General features: G+C 45.4%; 1 protein-coding gene and 1 long non-coding RNA gene across 2 annotated transcripts in view; one reads left to right on the top strand and one right to left on the bottom strand.

Moving 5' to 3' along the window:
* Window positions 1-1,645: 1,645 nt before the first annotated feature.
* PITHD1 (PITH domain containing 1) lies at window positions 1,646-12,509 on the bottom strand. The gene is made up of 6 exons (XM_003891320.3): window positions 11,359-12,509; window positions 10,592-10,635; window positions 10,130-10,207; window positions 4,104-4,208; window positions 3,459-3,567; window positions 1,646-2,604 (listed from the first exon to the last, which is right to left on the bottom strand). The coding sequence occupies exons 1-6, from the start codon at window positions 11,554-11,556 to the stop codon at window positions 2,503-2,505; spliced, it is 636 nt and encodes a 211-aa protein (XP_003891369.1). The 5' UTR covers window positions 11,557-12,509; the 3' UTR covers window positions 1,646-2,502.
* The window catches only part of LOC103882333, a 25,413-nt gene continuing 17,021 nt past the window's right edge, over window positions 11,733-20,124 (top strand). Inside the window, exons 1-2 of the long non-coding RNA XR_002521592.2 lie at window positions 11,733-11,823; window positions 18,471-18,526. This is a non-coding gene — a long non-coding RNA (uncharacterized LOC103882333). The remainder of the gene's footprint in view (window positions 11,824-18,470; window positions 18,527-20,124) is intronic.

Raw genomic sequence — 20,124 nt, 5'->3', positions numbered from 1 at the left:
TGATGCGTTAATCACGCAAAAAAGGACCTAGGAAAAATACAAAAGCCGTATCAGAAGAGCTGGACAGTCACTGGCAGTGTTAGCGCTGCCCTTCACAAGCAATGTCATGCAGACAGTGCACAAAACGCTGCCTTCAAGCTGAAGTGGAAATAGGTATCAGGGACCACATAAAAGTCAGAAGGGAGGCAAACTGAGTTGAAGCCCTGAGAATGTGTGGGGATCTGCAAATAGGAAATGAGGCACACTTGCCCCTCAGTCACTTAGGACTCACTCTGCCAGCTTAACCTATACTAGTGTTTTATTTGAACAGAAAGAAAACAGTACAAAGTTGAAAGCTCAACGAAGCACTTCCCCCAGGCCCAGAGGCAATTTGGTCCTAAGTACTCAACAGGTCAGGGAGCCTACAATACCAGGATTCAGGGCAGAAAACTTTGGGCCTAGGGGACCACCGCAAGCCAAGGACTCGGGACTGAATGTAAAAGAAAAAGGAGGGTAATGTCCCCACTTATGGAAGAATGAACAGTTCCTCCTGCAACCTCAATCACCTGAGACACCATGACACTTACAACAAATTCTTCAGTGAAGCTTCAAATTCAGAGGAGCTGTGATTAATGCTTTAATTAGTGGAATTAGTGAAGGGCTCGTCTGCTCTAAGATTTCTAACTTTATTTTTCCCCCTACTCCAAATTTAAACATAGCCCTTCTTTTAACTCCAAAAAATGATCCAACTGAAATAAAGAGGCTGTGGCTGAGTGAATAGGACCCTTCGTGCTTTTCAAGAACAGCATTTGTATTCTGATTCATTTCAGGCTGCATTTTAGAAATTTTGAGGGCCAACAAGGTTTGGTGGTGGCAGAGTTTTCCTAGGACAGGATGGAGAAACAGTGGCTATATCCTCCAAACAGCAGCATGGGCCAATCCCTCAGACAAATTCTCCCAAAAGGATCAGATTCAACACTAATTCCCTTTATCACCTGTTCCTGTTTTCTGCAAAGGAGAGAATACTGACCATATCAAATCCCCTTTTTAGATACTTACATTCTCTTGAATTGCTGAACTGAGTTTTAAGTCCAAAGTCTTTGGTCCACTGGCAGACCACATGAGCTGCTCAATTACTTTCTTCACCCTCATTTCTTCTGATAAGCTCCAGAATCGGTTCTCCCTCATTTTTGTAAATGTCATTCTACAAATTACTTCCCTTGTGCAAAATGAAATATAGGGTTTTTGTTGTTGTTGTTGTTTTGAGACAAGGTCTCACTCTGTCACCTCAGGCTGGGGTGCAGTGGCACAATCATGGCTTACTGTAGCCTTGACCTCCTGGGCTCTAGTGATCCTCCCACCTCAGCCTCCCAAGTGGCTGGGACTACAGGTGCACACCACCATGCCCAGCTAATTTTTGTGAAATACAGGTTTTCAACCCCACCTTCTTCTTTACTATATATGGGTGTAGGAGTGTTTTTGGTCTACTGTACAAAATTAAGCTTGACCTTTCCTGGAAAAACTGATCCAGTCTTGATTTAATTGTGGCACTTCCTATAATCTACCTAGTCCAAAACAACAACAAAAAATTTCAAAGTTTAGTACAGTTCCCCATGACATGAAAGTTGCATCACTGCTGTCAAGAACTCAAAAGAAAATACAAACATTAAGTCTGGCAAGGATTTATTAGGAAGCTTATTAGTCACAGTGAATAAAAGCCATGAAAAGAAGAACTCAGATCTCCAAATTCTGGCATTGGACTTACAACACTAGTTAGAAGCTAATAAACATTAAGGAAGTTCCAAGGGAAATCTTAACTAAGTCTCAATCTTACCGACCAGATTACCCACACACACAGAAATGATCCCCATGCTCTCCCCAGACTGCTTAGCTAGGCAGTGGAAAAGACCTTCTCCCCAAGCTTAAGCTATCACGCATCAGCAGGAGACTCCTGACCTTCTAGCTATAACCACAGGACACATGTGCGTGACAGACAACTCCAAGCTGGGCAACTTGACAAGAATGCTGAACAATGAGAGGGGAAAGGAGCAAGCAGGAACAAGTGTTTTAATTGGAGACCCTCCTGATGGCTACTATTAACACAATCCTGAGGCGTCAGAAAGTTTCCTATAACCCACAAAGTTTCCTTTAAAAAAAACAAAACAAAACAAAACAAAACACAAGTCACACAACAATCCTGCCACAAAGCAACATGACACTTGGAATCACATGGCCACATTGACTGGAAAAGCAAACGTTATCCATGACTGCCAGATGCTACCCAGCCCAAGACCCAATTTCCGCAGTGCCCTAGAGAACAACGATGGTCCCCTGGCACCTACACAACCCTCCCAGTGGTGTCGTATCTTCCGTAGGCCAGGTTTCTGCAGCAAGCCCCAAAGACAAAGCTTGGCAGAGGCTGTGGCAGCCAACTCTCTGTGGAGCCTCATCCCTTTGTCCTTCCCAACAGGTAGTCGTACATCTTCACTGACACAGCACCTCTATGGGAGCCTTGGCCAGCCCTTAGGAAATAAAGTGTGTCTGTGGGGTAACCTGATGGACCCTATGGTCTGCTGGGTTGGCAGATGCTTCGTAATTGCAGATGGTCACCTCGTGTCGGCGAAGCTGCAAGAAAATTGAGGCTGGGTCAGCCAGCCATTAGAAGAACTGTCCTTTCCCACACCACACACATTGCAGTAGTCCTTATTCAGGTTCATTTCTAGGAGTCATCATTTAATATCGCCTGATTTTAATACTTAGAAGTCATCATCTAATATTTCCCAATTTTGATACTTTTTAACTTCAGAAAGCTGCAAAGATCAATGATTCACCCTGTAACTCTGAAGATTCAGTCTCTCTACTATAATGGGGGTACCATGCGAACAGGAACCTGTCTATCGTATTATCTTATCCCTGGTGCATGAATAGAAAAGATTATCAAAAATACTCAATGAAAGCATTTGAAAGGAGAAAACTGTGAATATAAATGACAATTTCAGGCTGGGCACGGAGGCTCACGCCTGTAATCCCAACACTTTGGGAGGCTGAGACAGGCAGATCACCTGAGGTTGGGAGTTCGAGACCAGCCTGGCCAACATGGCGAAACCCTGTCTCTATTAAAAATACAAAAAAATTAGCCAGGCGTGGCAGCACGCACCTGTAATCCCAGCTACTCGGGGTGGGGGGCTGAGGCAGGAGAATCACTTGAACCCAGGAGGCAGAGGTCACAATGAGCCAAGATATATTAAAAAAAAGATATATATATATATTATATATTTAAGGGGGTTGAAAATAACAGTTTCAACCCCCTTAAAAATACCTGTAGTTTGTCAAATGAGACGAAAAGTTCATACTGATAAAACCAAGAAAAATAACAAACTGGGAGTAATTGTGACACTTGCTTTTTTCCCTTCCGCTCCCACCACCACAGTGTGCAGATATGTAGACATGAGGGCACAACCTTTCCAACCCCATCTTACCTCAGTCCACTCTCCTCTCAGGCCAATATAAAAGACCTTTGTCGTATCTGCTCCGAAGTTTTTTGAAATATGAATTGAGAGATGATAGACATTTGAAAAACGAGAAATTCTAGGGGACGACAGGAATAGGGAAAGAAGGTATGAATTATAGTTCAATGAGTATCTCACCACCATGTAAAACAATAATTCAGCTCCAGCTTGTAAAAGCCAGGCAAAGTCAGAGCTCCTGAGTCCTTCCTTCTCCTTTGGACAGGCAATTAATTCAATGACCATTTACTGAGCACCTGCCAGATCCTGTCCAAGACAGTAGGGATAAACACTGCTCCTGCCCTCAAGGAACAGGAATGAGAAATGCTGCATAACCCAGCAGGGATTCTAAAGCACATTTAGTGTTAACCTAAACTAATGGGAGATACATCTTTCCTAAAACCACCCTAGGAGTTCATTCAGATCTGCCAATTGCTTACAAGTTAACAAGTCTGTGGCTTGCACTGAAATCTCTGCCAAGAATTGACCAAGCCAAAGATCCAGTCTCCCCCACTGTTTTAACTCATTTCCAATGCTAAGAGAGCAGGAGACTGGCCACAAACAAATGGCAAGCCCTATAAGAAGCCACAGAGAATGGAAGACAGGCCCAGTGCTTACTTTGTAGCATACTCTAATTCTCCTGTAAGATCGCGATTCAGACTAAAGGTCTGATCTGGCTCCCTTTCTGTATCATCAAAGGACATCTGTGGAATATTCTTGTACCTGAGAAAGGAAAGGAAAGAAAAGTCAAGAAATGTGCATTATCACGTTTCAGGTTTTCAAAACTTTCTACTGACTGCTTAAATGGTTTTGGTTCTATCAATAGGAGACTGAATTTGGGAGTCAAATTTTAGAAATAACATTTTATACAAGTATCTCCAAATATTTTTTCTTCTTTTTTTTTTAGACACAGTCTCACTGTGTCACCTAGGCTGGAGTACAATGGTGCAATCTCAGCTCACTGCAACCTCCACCTCCCAGGTTCAAGTGATTCTCATGCCTCAGCCTCCTGAGTAGCTGGGACTACAGGTGTACGTCATGATGCCCAGCTAATTTTGGTACTTTTAGTAAAGACACGGTTTCGCCATGTTGGCAATGCTGGTCTCTAACTCCCAACCTCAGGTGATCTGCCCACATCGGTCTCCCAAAGTGCTGGAATTACAGGCATGAGCCACTGCGCCCAGCCTACAAATATCTTTAATCCAACAAAAAAAGAGCTGAGATCTGCAACATAACCCCATGGCATCTTTGAGTGGGTTAATATCACATGAGAAGCAATACACAAAGAGACGGCTCAAACTAGGTCACATGCAGCAAATGCATGGAGAAAATAAACAACTCAGCACATTCAGACCAAACTGAGGATGTTATTAAATAAAACAGCTTACTCATGGGAAAAATACATACTTTGGCAGAAACATATTACACACAGTTAAGAGATAAAAGATCAGGTAACCCAATGCTCAATCATTTTGTGTCCAAAAATTACGCCATACACTCAGTCGCCTTACAGTTCTTAAAAAATTTATAACATGGGGATTTCCATTTTGAAAGAGCACAAAAGACTGCAATCTCACATCTAAACCTCTAGAGAGGGTGCAGTGAGCCGAGATCACACCACTGCACTACCGCCAGGATGACAGTGAGACTCCGTCTCAAAATACATAAAAAGTAAACTGCTAGAGAAGAAAATGTTTTTCAAAGAGTAATCTAAAAAGTAGCTGTCTCTATAACCGACAATGGTGGGGACAAAGACTAAGCCACATGTACCCACCAATTCCAGGGTGTTTTATTAACACACCCACACAGAAGAGGCCTCGATATTAGTTGGAGCAAAATCATGTAATTTAAGAAAGCAAATGGTTACTTCAAAGTGTTTCTAAGAATGATGCACCACAGAATAATAATAATAATAGTGAACATTTATAAGCGGCATAATGAGGAGCAGTATGGCGCTGTAGTTAAAATCTAGAGCTAGACTTTCTGGATTCAAGCCTGGCTCTGTCACTTACCAGCTGAGTAAATTTGGGTACCTGATTTAACCTCTGTTTCCTCATCTGTAAAATGGGAATAATAATAGTACATATTCCACACAGTTGGTATGGAGATGAAATTCTATCAATTCTAAGTAATGCATATATTAAACACACTTTACTATGGAAAAGGTCAAACTTACATAAAAGCAGAGAGAGCATAATGAATCTCCACATACTTTTCACTCATCTTCAATAATCAACATTTTGTAGATTTTGCCTATATCAGCCCGATTTTGTTTAAGTTCAATATTTTAAAGCAATCCCAGACACACCATTTCACCTATAAATATTCCAGTATGGGTCAGGCGGGGTGGCTCACGCCTGTAATCCCAGCACCTTGGGAGGCGGAGGTAGCTGGATCACTTGAGGTCAGGAGTTCGAGAGCTGCCTGGTCAACACAGCGAAACCCTGTCGATACTAAAACTAAAAAAAAAAAAAATTAGCCAGGCATGGTGGCGTGTGCCTGTAATCCCAGCTATTCAGGAGAGTGAGGCAAGAGAATCGCTTGACTCCAAGAGGCTGAGGTTGCAGTGAGCCAAGATTGGGCCACTGCACTCCAACCTAGGCAACAGAGCAGAACTCTGTCTTAAAAAAATAATAATATGGCCGGGCGCGGTGGCTCAAGCCTGTAATCCCAGCACTTTGGGAGGCCGAGACGGGCGGATCACGAGGTCAGGAGATCGAGACCATCCTGGCTGACACGGTGAAACCCCGTCTCTACTAAAAAATACAAAAAAACTAGCCGGGCGAGGTGGCGGGCGCCTGTAGTCCCAGCTACTCGGGAGGCTGAGGCAGGAGAATGGCATGAACCCGGGAGGCGGAGCTTGCAGTGAGCCAAGATCACGCCACCGCACTCCAGCCTGGGCGGCAGAGCGAGACTCTGTCAAAAAAAAAAAAAAGAAAAAAAAAAAAAATATATATATATATATAATATACACCGTTAAAAAGGGCTTTCAGGCCAGGCACGGTGGTTCCCTTGAGGCCAGGAGTTCTCGAGACCAACCTGGCCAACATGGCGAAACCCCATCTCTGTAAAAAATAAAAAAATTAGCTGGGTTTGGTGGCAGGCGTCTGTAATCCCAGCTCCTTGGGAGGCTGAGGCAGAAGAATCACTTGAACCTGGGAGGCGGAGGTTGCAGTGAGCCAAGATTGCACCACTGCACTCTAGCCTGGGCAGAAGTGAGACTTCATCTTAAAAAAAAAAAAAAAAAGGAGGGGAGGGGGAAGGACGGGGGCTTTAAAAAAATACATATATGTGGCTGGGTGCCATGGCTCATGCCTGTAATTCCCAGCACTTTGGGAGGCTGAGATAGGAAGATCACGAGGTCAGGAGATCAAGACCATCCTGGTTAACATCGTGAAACCCCGTCTCTACTAAAAAATACAAAAAATTAGCCAGGCGTGGTGGCCGGCGCCTGTAGTCCCAGCTCCTCGGGAGGCTGAGGTGGGAGAATGGCGTGAACCCAGGAGGCAGAGCTTGCAGTGAGCCGAGATGACACCACTGCACTCCAATCTGGGTGACAGAGACTCCGTCTCCAAACAAACAAACAAAATATACGTAATACCATTTTACAATAATTGACAACATCAACAGATAACAAAATTAACAGCAATTCTTTTTAATTTTTTTTAGGCTGGGTGCAGTGGCTCACTCCTATAATCTCAGCACACTGGGAGGCTGAGGTGGGCAGACTGCTTGATCCCAGGAGTTCAAGACCAGCCTGGGCAACATGGCAAAACCCCATTTCTGCAAAAAAATACATAAATTAGCTGGGCATGTTGGCACATGTGTGTATTCCCAGCTGCCTGGGAGGCTGCGGTGAGAGGATTGCTTGAGCTGAGGAGGTAGAGGCTGCAGTGAGCTATGATTGCACCACTGCACTCCAGCCTAGGTGACAAAGTGAGGCCCTATCTCAAAATATATAAATAAATAATATATTTTTAAGCCTTGTTCTGTTGCCCAGGCTGGGGTACAATATAAGATCTTATGATCTTAATTCACCATAACCTTTAATTCCTAGGCTCAAGTGATCCTTTGGCCTCGGCCTCCCCAAAGTGCTAGGACTGAGGCATGAGCCACTGTGCCCAGCCCAATGGTAAGTTTTTTTTTTTCCTTTTGAGACAGAGTCTTGCCCTGTTGCACATGCTGGAGTGCAGTGATCTCAGCTCACTGAAACCTCTGCCTCCTGGGTTCAAGTGATTCTCTTGCCTCAGCCTCACGAGTAGCTGGAATTACAGGCGCCTGCCACCATGTCCGGCCAATTTTTGTGTTTTTAGTAGAGACAGGGTTTCACCATGTTGGCCAGGCTGGTTTTGAACTCCTGACCTCTGGTGATCTGCCTGTCGTGGCTTCCCAAAGTGCTGGGATTATAGGCGTGAGCCACTGCGCCTGGCTGAATGGTAATTCTTTAGTAACACGTAACACCTCATCTGTGTTCAAACTTCCCTGATTTAATACTCTCAATCTAACTTTTCTGGATGTGCCCATGGCATGTCATAGTTAAATAGCATTTTTTTCTGTATTAACTGTATATAATATAATGGTACATTTTACAATCAATGACATCTTACATTTGATAAAGTATAATACATGTAGTGTGCTTAGAACTGAGCGCTATGTATTTGTACCTGTTCACCCAAAATCAGGCACTTACTGTGTTCCAGACCTAATCTAAGCTCTTTACATGTTTTATCTCATTTAAGCCTCTCCACAATCTTATAGTTATGTAGGCACTGTTACCATTCCCATGTTAGATATGAGAAAATCCAGGCATAGAAGATAAGGTCTCAAAGTCATGAAGGTAGCAAGTGGTACAGCCATTATTTGAACCCAGTTTACTCCAGACCCCACACTCTAAATCACAATGCAGTATGGATGTCTAATATTCTCAGGTCAGTCCATCATCTTCCAAGTAAATGAGTCTCCAAAAGCATCAAAGGTATTATTTCCTTAAAATGATTAAACACATGTATTTGCTTCCAAATTAATGTTTCTAATACTCAACTACAATATATCTTAAATCTCTCTAAAGTCCTTTAAATTAATCAATTTTTCAGATGAATTTTTCTTTTTTTGAGATAAGAGTCTCACTCTGTTGTCCAGGCTGGAGTGCAGTGGTGCAATCTTGGCTCACTGCAACCTGTACCTCCCCGGTTCAAGTGATTTTCATGCTTTAGCCTCTCTAGTAGCTAGGATTACAGGCCTGTGCCACCACGCCCAGCTAATTTTTGTATTTTTAGTAGAGACAGGGTTTCGCCATGTTGACCAGGCTGATCTTGAACTCCTGGCCTCAAGTGATCCGCCTGCCTCAGCCTCCCAAAGTGCTGGGACTTGAATTTTTTTTTTTTTTTTTTTTTTTGAGATGGAGTCTTGCTGTCACCCAGACTGGAGTACAGTGGGGCGATCTTGGCTCACTGCAACCTCTGCCACCTGGGTTCAAGCGATTCTCCTGCCTCAGCCTCCTGAGTAGCTGGGATTACAGGTGTGTGCCACCACGCCCAGCTAATTTTTGTATTTTTAGTAGAGATGGGGTTTCAGCAACTTGGCCAGGCTGGTCTTGAACTTCTGACCTTGTGATCCACCCGTCTCAGCCTCCCAAAGTGCTGGGATTACAGGCGTGAGCCACCATGCCCAGCCACTAGGATTTTAAGTTTTTATTTATTTGTTTTTATTACTACTTTTGCGATGGGGTCTCATTCTGTCATCCAGGCTGGAGTGCAATGGAGAGATCTCAGTTCGCTGCAACCTCTGCCTCCCAGGTTCAAGCAATTCTCCTGCCTCACCCTCCCTAGTAGCTGGGATTACAGGTGTGCACCACCAGGCCTGGCTAATTTTTTTATTTTTAGTAGAGACGGGGTTTCACCAGGTTGGTCAGGCTGGTCTTGAATCTCAGGTGATCTGCCCACCTCAGCCTCTCAAAGTGCTAGGATTACAGGTGTGAGTCACCGTGCCCGACCTATATGTCATCTTTTATTGGTTTTGTGGGAAAAGTTACTGCACCCGGCCTGAACTTTTTAAATGTAAAGTTCTTCTTGTATGTTTCCCCAGCACTCAAAAAGCAGTTTTCCCTTTCTTTTAGGAAGGCTGTTCTGGAATAAGGTAAGTTGTCAAAAGGGGTACTAACTCTGTTGGCAAAAGATTCAGCATTGCAAGAAGTATACACAACTTTGCTAACTAAATGCCACACAAACTCAAGTGGAGTAATTCCACGTCAACAAAACGCATAAGATCATTACTATATGAAACAGCAAGGAAAAATGTTGAAGCTAACCCCAAGAATAGAATCCATAAAGATCACATGAGATCTGCAGCTAGTTATTAAGAAAACTGCAAAGTCATCAACAAATGACATTTACACAACGCTCTCTGAATGAATCGTATCATAGTATGCACTTTGAAATATGAGACAAGCTGTTGGGCCTAAAGATTCTTAATCTAAGAAAGTCATTAATTCAGGAAGAAATATGTGTAGTCCAATGCAGAATGAGAACAGGGCCAAGATATTTTAAAAGGGGAAATATTAAACGCGGTAAGAAGAAAAATGATACTATTCTGGAATAAAATGTTACCAGAGGAGCTCCTTGAGGGCCTAAGCTTTTGCCACTTACAGTCTCATCTCAGAGGGGTGTGAGTCATCGTCCTCTCCCATTATAATGATGCCTTTGAGCTTGACATTGCCCGTAAATCTGCCAGAATGCAAAAGAGAAGGTTGTCAACCTGGGTTTGAATACCTGTTTAGTTGTGTGACCCTGGGCAAGACCCTTCCCCTGTATGGGCTTCAGTTTACTCATCTGTCAACTTGTACTAGATAATTTCTAAGATCCTGTCCACCTCTAGCATTCTACAATTCTAAGAAATTTACCTCAATTTCTCAGTTATTGTTCAACAACTACATCTGTTTCCAATCTGCACCAAGAAAGCTATGATGCCTTCCTCCTCAAACCCACTAAATTAATTTATCCCATTTCAAGAAGCAAATGTGTGCTCTTGACACCAGTGAATGAATCCATCTGAGGAGGCAACTGGGTACAGCTTATTTAGCCGGAGGTAGGCACCAAGGAGATACTTACGGAATATTAAACAGAAGCTCTTCATCTGCATCACTTTCAACAAACTGGAGGGGATGGGGAGGGGGGAGGAGAAAGCAACAAATATTTGCTGAGAGCCTACAATTTCAGGCATCTCCCACCCTGTTCTACAACTGGGGTGCAATGGGAATAGTCACTCTCCCTTGTTTTTCCAAGACTTATTAACTTGAAGCTAATCAGTCTTATCCAGTGTCCTAACAGCCACAGGTCATCCAAATGGAAGGTGCTTAATAAAAAGCCCATGAATGAATTTCCAGGGTCGAAGAGCCTTCTGAAGTGTGCACTGAAAGGCAGGTGCTTACGTGTATTTTTCTGAGGAGAAGGTCCATTGTTTTCAAATAGATAGCAAGGGGGTCTGCGACCCCACAATATAAAGAACCTTTGTTTATATGGGAAACACCTTTCATCTCCCTAGGCTCTTCTTCACCAGGTAATATGATGAGGCAGCCATTAGCACCAATGGTCCAACGGCCCTCACGGCCATCCTCTCTAACCCACACAGCCCTGGAAGAGCGTTAGGCTGCGTAGCTTGACAAAACCGTCCCCGTTCCCTCTCGGCCTCAGTTTCCCTATATGCAAAATGGGGAGACTCAACGCTGCTCGCCTCCCAAAGAGCTGGCAGGAGACAGGCACGGAAAAGCGCTTGGCAACTAGGCTGTCGTTATTTTTAACATCAGGAATGAGGAGACCGACGGCCCGAGGCCAAACGCGCACCCCGCCCCGCCTGCCCCAAGCCCCAGGCGGCCCACCTTGGAGCGGTCGGTCCGCTCCTCCCACGGCTTGAAGACGCCGCGGCCGCTGCCCTCGCGGCTCTCGTTAAGGCACTGCAGCCGCTCCAGGTCGATGCGCAGGTACAGGCCATAGGCCAGGCCGCGCTGCTCGGGCGGCTCCTCCCGTTCGGCGGCGCAGCGGCAGCCGCCCCCGCCGTGGCTGTGACCGTGCGACATGTCGACACCGCCACCTGCGCGTCCTCTCGGCCCCGCCGCCGCACTCTCCCGGCTCTGCTCAGACTAGCTCAGCGCCGCTTAGCTCCGGCCGCCAAGCGCGCCGCGCCCGCCGCGTCGTAAAAGGCGCCGCTGCCCGGCGCATGCGCCCAGGGAGAAGGCGGGGGCGGAGTCGGGCGGAACTGACGTTGGACTCGCGCCTCCCGGGTGCTAGAGTTCGTGTAGACTCCGGTCCTGGAGCTGTATGCTGCTGCTGTCCCAGCTTCCCAGGTGTGGAAACTGAAGGACCGAGAGATTAAACGGGTGTGCTGAGTAAACTCATAGGCTGAGATTCGAATTCTCCTCCCCCAGCGAGGCTGGAGCCTGTGCTCTCTTCCTTGGTCACCACGTTTCTTTGCGAGCTGATGGAGGAAAGCGTGAGGAATGATAAGGCCCTGGAGACGAAGAACGCGAGCTTATCGCTGTCTCACATGCGCACGCTTAGGCGTTTGAGAGCTCACAGGCCCACTTGCATAACCACTTTCTTGATAGCGGGGTTACAGCTTGAGAGCACGGGGCTTTGTGCACGGCCAGACCTAGAGACTAGTCCTGGGCCTGCTACTGGCCGTTGTGACACCTTAAGTCATTTCCCCTATTCTGAGACTCCGTTTCCTCGTCTGTGGGGTGGAAAGAATAGTATCTGTTTCATAGGATCACAGTGAGTATTAAATGAAATAATGCAATTAAAGAACTCAGCAGGCCGGTCGCGGTGGCTCACGCCTGTAATCCCAGCACTTTGGGAGGCCGAGGCGGGCGGATCACGAGGTCAAGAGATGGAGACCATCCTAGCCAACATGGGGAAACCCCGTCTCTACTAAAAATACAAAAATTAGCCAGGCGTGGTGGCGCGAGCCTGTAGTCCCAGCTACTCGGGAGGCTGAAGCAGCAGAATCGCTTGAACCCGGGAGGCGGAGGTTGCAGTTGAGCCGAGATCGAGCCACTGCACTCCAGCCTGGCGACAGAGCAAGACTCCGTCTCAAAAAGAAAAAAGAACTCAGCAAATGGCTGACACATGATAGGCATTCAGTACCCAATGGTTATTACGGTCAGATCCAACCACAGCCACTTACTAGCTGCGTGGCCTTGAGCAACTGACTTGATCTCTCTGAGACCCAGTTTACCCCCTGTGAAGTGAAGGGATTCCTCCCCCATGTGATACTTCAGAGTATTTTTTTTTTCAAACAGCTGGTGTTGGCCTGTCAATAGGTTTTAAAATCCGTTTATAGAAAATTGTGATCAACGTTTAAAAAAAAAAAAATACAAAAAAAAACAAAACAAAACACAAAAAACAATGTATCACACATTTCAAGTCTCAATTGATGAAACTTTTGTTTCAGTTTTGAGTTTGTATTCAGGCACAATATGATGTGTTTTTCATATTGTGGGTTGAGATCAAAATAATTAAACACTGTTTAGAGGTGAAATAATCTTGTTTTCAGGATAGAATGTTCTACTCCCTGGTGGGGAAAAGACAGGATACAGAAAGTTATGGGATACCCTGGCTACTCTCTTCCCTTCACATCTGGCTCTGGAGTGCTCAGTGGGGCTGGTGAAGTATAGACCAAAATATCCATATTTTCAAGTTCTATTCAGAAATATATTTTGGGCCATGTGCATTGCCTCATGCCTGTAATCTCAGCACTTTTGGGAGGCCAAGGTGGGAGGATCACTTGAGCCCAGGAGTTTGAGACTAGCCTGGGCAACATAGGGAGACCCCATCTTTACAAAAATAATAAAAAATATTAGCCCGACATGGTGGCTCATGCCTGTGGTTCCAGCTATTTGGGAGGCTGAAGTGGAAGGATCTCCTGAGCCTGGGAGGGTGAGGCTGCAGTGAGCTGTCATCATGCCACTGCACTCCAGCCTGGGTGACAGAGCAAGACTGTCTCAAAAAAATAAAAACAAAAATATTTTGATGTCCTACTTTAGTTACTTGTGCAATAAGCAAGCTTGGTTCTGGTTCAAAATAGCTCAGTGCCATGAATTATTCCTGCTTTTAGGTCAGTTTCAGGTAAGGGACCTGGAATGTGGCAAACATAATAAATGTTTACTTGACTGATACTCTTGGTAGCCTTTCTTTGGAAAAACTGTCCAATTTTTTTTTTTTTTTGAAACGGAGTCTCGCTCTGTCGCCCAGGCTGGAGTGCATCTCAGCTTACTGCAAGCTCCGCCTCCCGGGTTTACGCCATTCTCCTGCCTCAGCCTCCCGAGTAGCTGGGACTACAGGTGCCTGCCACCGAGTAGCTGGGACTACAGGTGCCTGCCACCGAGTAGCTGGGACTACAGGTGTCTGCCACCTCGCCTGGCTAGTTTTTTGTATTTTTTAGTAGAGATGGGGTTTCACCGTGTTAGCCAGGATGGTCTCGATCTCCTGACCTCGTGATCCGCCCGTCTCGGCCTCCCAAAGTGCTGGGATTACAGGCTTGAGCCACTGCGCCCGGTCAAGACTATCCTATTGAAGGACCAACCCAGGCCTTACCCAGGAGATCTACTCATTTTGACTTTTTTCCTATTACCTTCATTAATGATTTATGTGAGCACTGTGTGCTAAGCACATTATGTAGTTCATCTCAATTAATTGTCACATGAACTTTAAGAGCTAGGTACAGCCAGGCATGGTGGCTCACACCTGTAACACTCTGGGAGGCCGAGGCGGGTAGATCACTTGAGGTCAGGAGTTTGAGACCAGCCTGGCCAACATGGTGAAACCCCGTCTCTACTAAAAATACAAAAATTAACCAGGTGTCGTAGCACGTGCCTGTAATCCCAGCTACTTGGGAGGCTGAGGCAGGAGAATCGCTTGAACCCAGGAGGCAGAGGTTGCAGTGAGCCGAGATCGCACCAAGCTAGGTGCTATTACCTACTGTTATCTCCAATTTGAAGATGAGGAAAACTGAGGCTGAAAGAGGTAAATTAACTTGCCCGAGACCAGGTAAAGTTAGGAGGTAACCAGGCTTTGAACATATCCTGTAGTGTTCTTGTAACACATCAATAGTTTCCTGGTTAGGGTGGGGAGGTTGAGGCAGGAGGTGCACACAAAGTAAATATGCTGTATCAATTAGCTTATGCTGTGTAACAAATTACCCGAAAACTTTGATAGCTTTAAAAAACAAACATTGATTAATTCTCATCATCCTGTGGATTAGCTTTTCTGAGCCAGTTCAGCTTGGGCTGGAAAGTTTGGGATGGTCTCACTCTTGTCTGCTTGATGCTGGCTGATAGCTGGGATGATGGGACCACGTGTCTTCAGCAGACAAGCCTAGCTAAATTATATGGTGATAATTGCAGAGTTCCCAGGAGCAAGAGAGGACAAGACTCAATTGCACAAGCATTTTTTTTTTTTTTTTTTTTTTTTGAGATGGAGTCTCACTCTCACCCAGTCTGGAGTGCAGTGGCATAATCTCGGCTCACTGCAATCTCCGCCTTCCAGGTTCAAGCAATTCTCCTGCCTCAGCCTTCCAAATAGCTGGGATTACAGGTGCCTGCCACTATGCCTGGCTAATTTTTGTAATTTTAGTAGAGACGGGGTTTCACCATGTTGGGCAGGCTGGTCTCAAACTCCTGACCTCAGGTGATCCGCCCACCTCGACCTCCCAAAGTGCTGGGATTATAGGCGTGAGCCACCGCGCCCTGCCTGCACAAGCGCTTTTTAAGCCTTACTTCTGTAATCTTTCTATAATGACCCGTCAGCCAAATCCAAATTCTAGAGTAGAGAGCTAGACTGTAGACTTCACATCTTGATTAGAAGAACTATAAAATACTGTGGCTCCTCCCCTCCCAGTAGGTCTGTATTAGTTGTCTTTTGTTGTGTAACAAATTATTCCCAAACTTAATGGCTTAAAACTGTAGCAGGACAAGCTGCAGACAAAACCTCTCAGATACCGAGTTAAAGAAGGAAGAGACTTTACTTGGCCAGGAGCGTTGGCAGACTTGTGTCTCAAGAACCAAACTCTGGCCGGGCGCGGTGGCTCAAGCCTGTAATCCCAGCACTTTGGGAGGCCGAGACGGGTGACCATCCTGGCTAACACGGTGAAACCCCATCTCTACTAAAAAATACAAAAAACTAGCCGGGCCAGGTGGCGGGCGCCTGTAGTCCCAGCTACTCGGGAGGCTGAGGCAGGAGAATGGCGTAAACCCGGGAGGTGGAGCTTGCAGTGAGCTGAGATCCGGCCACTGCACCCCAGCCTGGGCGACAGAGCAAGACTTGGTCCAAAAAAAAAAAAAAAAAAAAAAAAGAACCAAACTCTCCAAAGGAGAAGTTCCTGGCCCTTTTAAGGGCTTACAACTCTAAGGGGGTCCACATGAAAGGGTTGTGATAGATTGAGCAAGTGATCTATAGGTAACACATGTGGTTACAGTGGCGGGGGCGGGGCAGGGCGGGGGGGGTATCTTTAACCTCAGGCTTGGTCAGTGGCGTCCAGTTGGTCTTGCCACTGACTTCATTCCTGTTGTTTTTCAGCTTTTACTTCTTCTTTGTCTTCAGAGACAGTAAGAGAAATAGCCTCTCTCCTCAAAACAACAATTAACATTTATCATCTCACAGTTTCTGTGAGTTAGGAATTTGAGAGCGTCCTAGCTGGGTGGTTCTGGTTTGGGGTCTCTCATGAGACTGAAATCATGTGAAGGCTTGGCCAGGGCTGGAGGAGCCCCGGCTGGCAAGTTTGTGCAAGCTGTTGGCAGGAGGCCCCAGTTCCTTACCACATGGACCTCTCCACAGTACTGTTTGAGTGTCCTCATGATACAGCAGCTGGTTTTCAGCAGGGCAAGTGATCTAGGAGCAACGTAGAAACCACCAATGTCTTTTACGACCTAGCCTCAGAAGTCCCGTATTGTCAATTGCACCATCCCATGGTTTCACAGGTCAGCCATATTCAGTGTGCGCGCGAACTTTGTTAGAGTGCAGATACCAGGAGGTAGAAATCATTAAGGGCCACCTTAGTGGCTGGCTACCGTGCTGCCATACATGTTAAATGGCACTGAAAATGGCTTTATTCTACTGGTTTAATTAGTAGTTTGGCTGTGGATAGAATTCTTTCATAATTGTGAAGATATTGTTTTTTTCTGACTTTGATAAATACAGTGCTGTTCTGACTCCTGATTCTTTGTATGGGTTTTTCCCCCACCCCAACCCTGTTTTCTGGAAGCATTTAAGATCTTCTCTTGGTATTCTAGAATGTGATGATTTTTGTTGTGCTTTGATGTAGCTCTTTTGCCATTCATTGTGCTGGATACCTGAGGGAACTTTTCAGTTTAGAACCCCGGGAACAGAGTGTGAGCATGCAGGTTAGGACCTCTGCGTGCAAGGACACAAGGCCCTGCCAGGCAAACAGATTTAGAGATATGAAGAGAAGGGGGCAGGGCTGGGGTTCTGTTCTCTGCCTCCCACCACCTTCTAGTACAGAACTCTGAGAGGCCCAAAAATGTGAATGTAGTCTTCCAAGTCACTGTGAAGGTTTATTTATCAACATAGCAGAATAAATTGTCTTTTATTTAATAGTTCATTAGGATCATTTATAACTTTTTAAGTATGCATTCAGCTGTATTCTTGCCCGTGTCCTGCAAATATTAGGTTTGGCCTGCTAGGCAAATTGCTTAACCTCTGTAGGTCTCAGATTTTTTTTCTTTTTTCTTACTTGTTTTTTTTCTAGGCCTCAGATTTGTCTTACATAAAATGGGAATAATAAGAGTTCCTGTGTTGTGGAGTGTTATGACACTAATGTGAAATAACACATGAAAGTGTTTGGTATAACATCTGGTCCACAGGGAAAGGCTATTACTGTAACCGCCCCCCTCCCCCGCCCCCTGACTCAGTTTTGCTTTCTGTGGTTTCAGTTACATGCAGTCAAACCACTGTCCAAAAATATTAAATGGACAATTTCAGAAATAAACTATCTGTAAGTTTTAAATTGCACGCTGTTCTGAGTAGCGTGATGAAGTCTTGTGCTGTCCCGCTCTGTCCACCTGGGTGACCTGAATCGTCCCTTTGTCTTGCATCTCCATGCTGTATACACTCCCTGTTCATTAGTCACTTAGTAAGTGCCCTGTTCATTATCGGATCGACTGCCATGGTATGCAAAGCTTGTGTTCAAGTCACCCTTATTTGACTTAATAATGGCCCCAAAGTGCAAGAGTAGTGATGCTAGCAATTTGGATATGCCAAAGAGAAGCCATAAAATTCTTTCTTTAAATGAAAAAGGTAAAAGTTCTCAACTTAATAAGGAAAGAAAAAAGAAAGTATGCTGAGGTCGCTAACATCTGTGGTAAGAACGAATCTTCTATCTGTGAAATTATGAAGAAGGAAAAAAAATACCTGCTAGTTTTGCTGCCACACATGAAACTGCAAAAGTTATGACCACAGTGCGTGATAACTGTATTACATCATATTGCTATAATTGTTCTATTTTATTATTAGTTGTTAATCTCTTATCATGCCTAATTTATAAATTAAACATAATCATAGATATGTATGTATAGAAAAAAACATAGTACTGTATATATAGGGTTCAGTACTATTCAGTCATCCCCTGGGGGTCTTGGAACATGTCCCCACAGATAAGGAGGGACTGTGGATAATCCCCAGTTTATGATGGTTCGACTTATGGCTTTGTGACTTTACGATGGTACAAAAGTGATAAGAATTCAGCATGCTCCTCGACAAGTGGACGAGCATCTACTGTGCTTTCACAGAGGCTGTCACTGTTGCCAGCAGCAAGACTGTCAGCTCAGCGCCCCCGTCTGGTTGGATAGGAAACTGCAGTTGCTAAGGGAGCTGGGTTTGGAAGGAGCTGGCCAGGGTTGCATGGTGGCTTAGCTGTGATTTGGGAGTAATGCCTTGTGCCTCTGCTTATTGTCTCCTCTCTTGCACTTCTATGTTGCAGGAATCTCTGACGACAAATGGGAATTCTCACTGATTTCTAGGACTACCCTGGGGCAGGTAAGAAAAGCATCCAAGTTTTTTCTTTTCCCATTGCTCCATTTATAAACTTTTTTTTTTTTTTTTTTGAGACGGAGTCTCGCTCTGTCTCCCGGGCTGGAGTGCAGTGGCCGGATCTCAGCTCACTGCAAGCTCTGCCTCCCGGGTTCACACCATTCTCCTGCCTCAGCCTCCGGAGTAGCTGGGACTACAGGCGCCGCCACCTGGCCCGGCTAGTTTTTTGTATTTTTTAGTAGAGACGGGGTTTCACCATGTTCGCCAGGATGGTCTCGATCTCCTGACCTCGTGATCCACCCGTCTCGGCCTCCCAAAGTGCTGGGATTACAGGCTTGAGCCACCGCGCCCGGCCATTTTTTTTTTTTTTTTGGAGATAGGGTCTCCCTCTGCCACGCAGGCTGGAGTGCAGTGGCACAATCTTGGCTCACTGCAGCCTCTGCCTCCTGGGCTCAGCCGGTCCTCCCACTTCAGCCTCCTGAGTAGCTGGGATTACAGGTGCATGCCACCATCCCAGGTAATTTTTGTGTTTTTTGTAGAGATGGGGTTTCATCACATTGCCTAGGCTGGTCTCAAAATCCTGGACTCAAGTGATCTGCTGGCCTCAGCCTCCCAAACTGCTAGGACTATAGGCCTGAACGACCACCCCTGACTGTAAACGTTTTCTTAGCTCAAGGATTGCTGAATTTGTATCCATTTTCTTCTCCCCTATCTCAGTTGGGTCCGTGAAATGATACTGTTAACTGTTTTCTGTTACTTTCAATGTTTCTTTCTGGCAAACTGAGGGCATAGTAATACTGTAGCAGCTAACAACCATATGGGTCCTGAGGGCTTTACTAATGTTATTTTTTAATCTTCCTAATTGCAGGTGTTTTATTATTAGCTTCATTTTATAGATGAGAAAACTGGGCACAGAGAGGCTGAGTTACTTGCTCAAGTTCATACAGGCGGTCAGTAGTAGAGCTAGGATTTGAACCCAGCGGTCAGCCTCCAGAGTTCATGTTATCTTTATTTATTTATTTATTTTTTGAGACAAGGTCTTGCTCTGCCACCCAGACTGGAGTACAGTGTCGTGATTTCAGCTCACTGCAGCCTTGACACCCCCGGGCTTCAGTGATCCTCCTGCCTCAGTCTCTTGAGTAGCTGGGACTACAGGCACACATCACGATGCCTGGCTAATTTTTGTATATTTTGTAGAGACGGAGTTTTCCTGTATTGACGAGGCTGGTCTCAAACTTCTGGGATCAAAGGATGTGCCCATGTTAGCCTCCAAAAATGCCGGGATTATAGGTGTGAGCTGCCGAGTCCATGTTCTTAACCACACTGAACCTCCTCCAAATATTATTTAAGATTTATGATTTACGATGTGCCAGGCTGAGACCCCGGAGCTTAGGCTCTTCTCCACCATGCTGCACTTACCAGCTGTGCTACCTTGGACAAGTCATTTTCCTCAGAGCTTAGGTTATAACAATAACTGTTTACTAAATGCCCACTCCGTGATTGGCACCTGGCCTAATCCATCATCACCATCATCTGGGCTAACGTGTCCTGAGCACTTTCTGTGTGCCAGGCACTGTTCTAAGCATTTTAACACTGCAAGGTTG

This window comes from Papio anubis, chromosome 1 (genome assembly GCF_008728515.1).
Source record: "Papio anubis isolate 15944 chromosome 1, Panubis1.0, whole genome shotgun sequence".
NCBI classification, from domain to species: Eukaryota; Metazoa; Chordata; class Mammalia; order Primates; family Cercopithecidae; genus Papio; species Papio anubis.
This window is presented reverse-complemented; position numbering and strand designations above follow the sequence as displayed.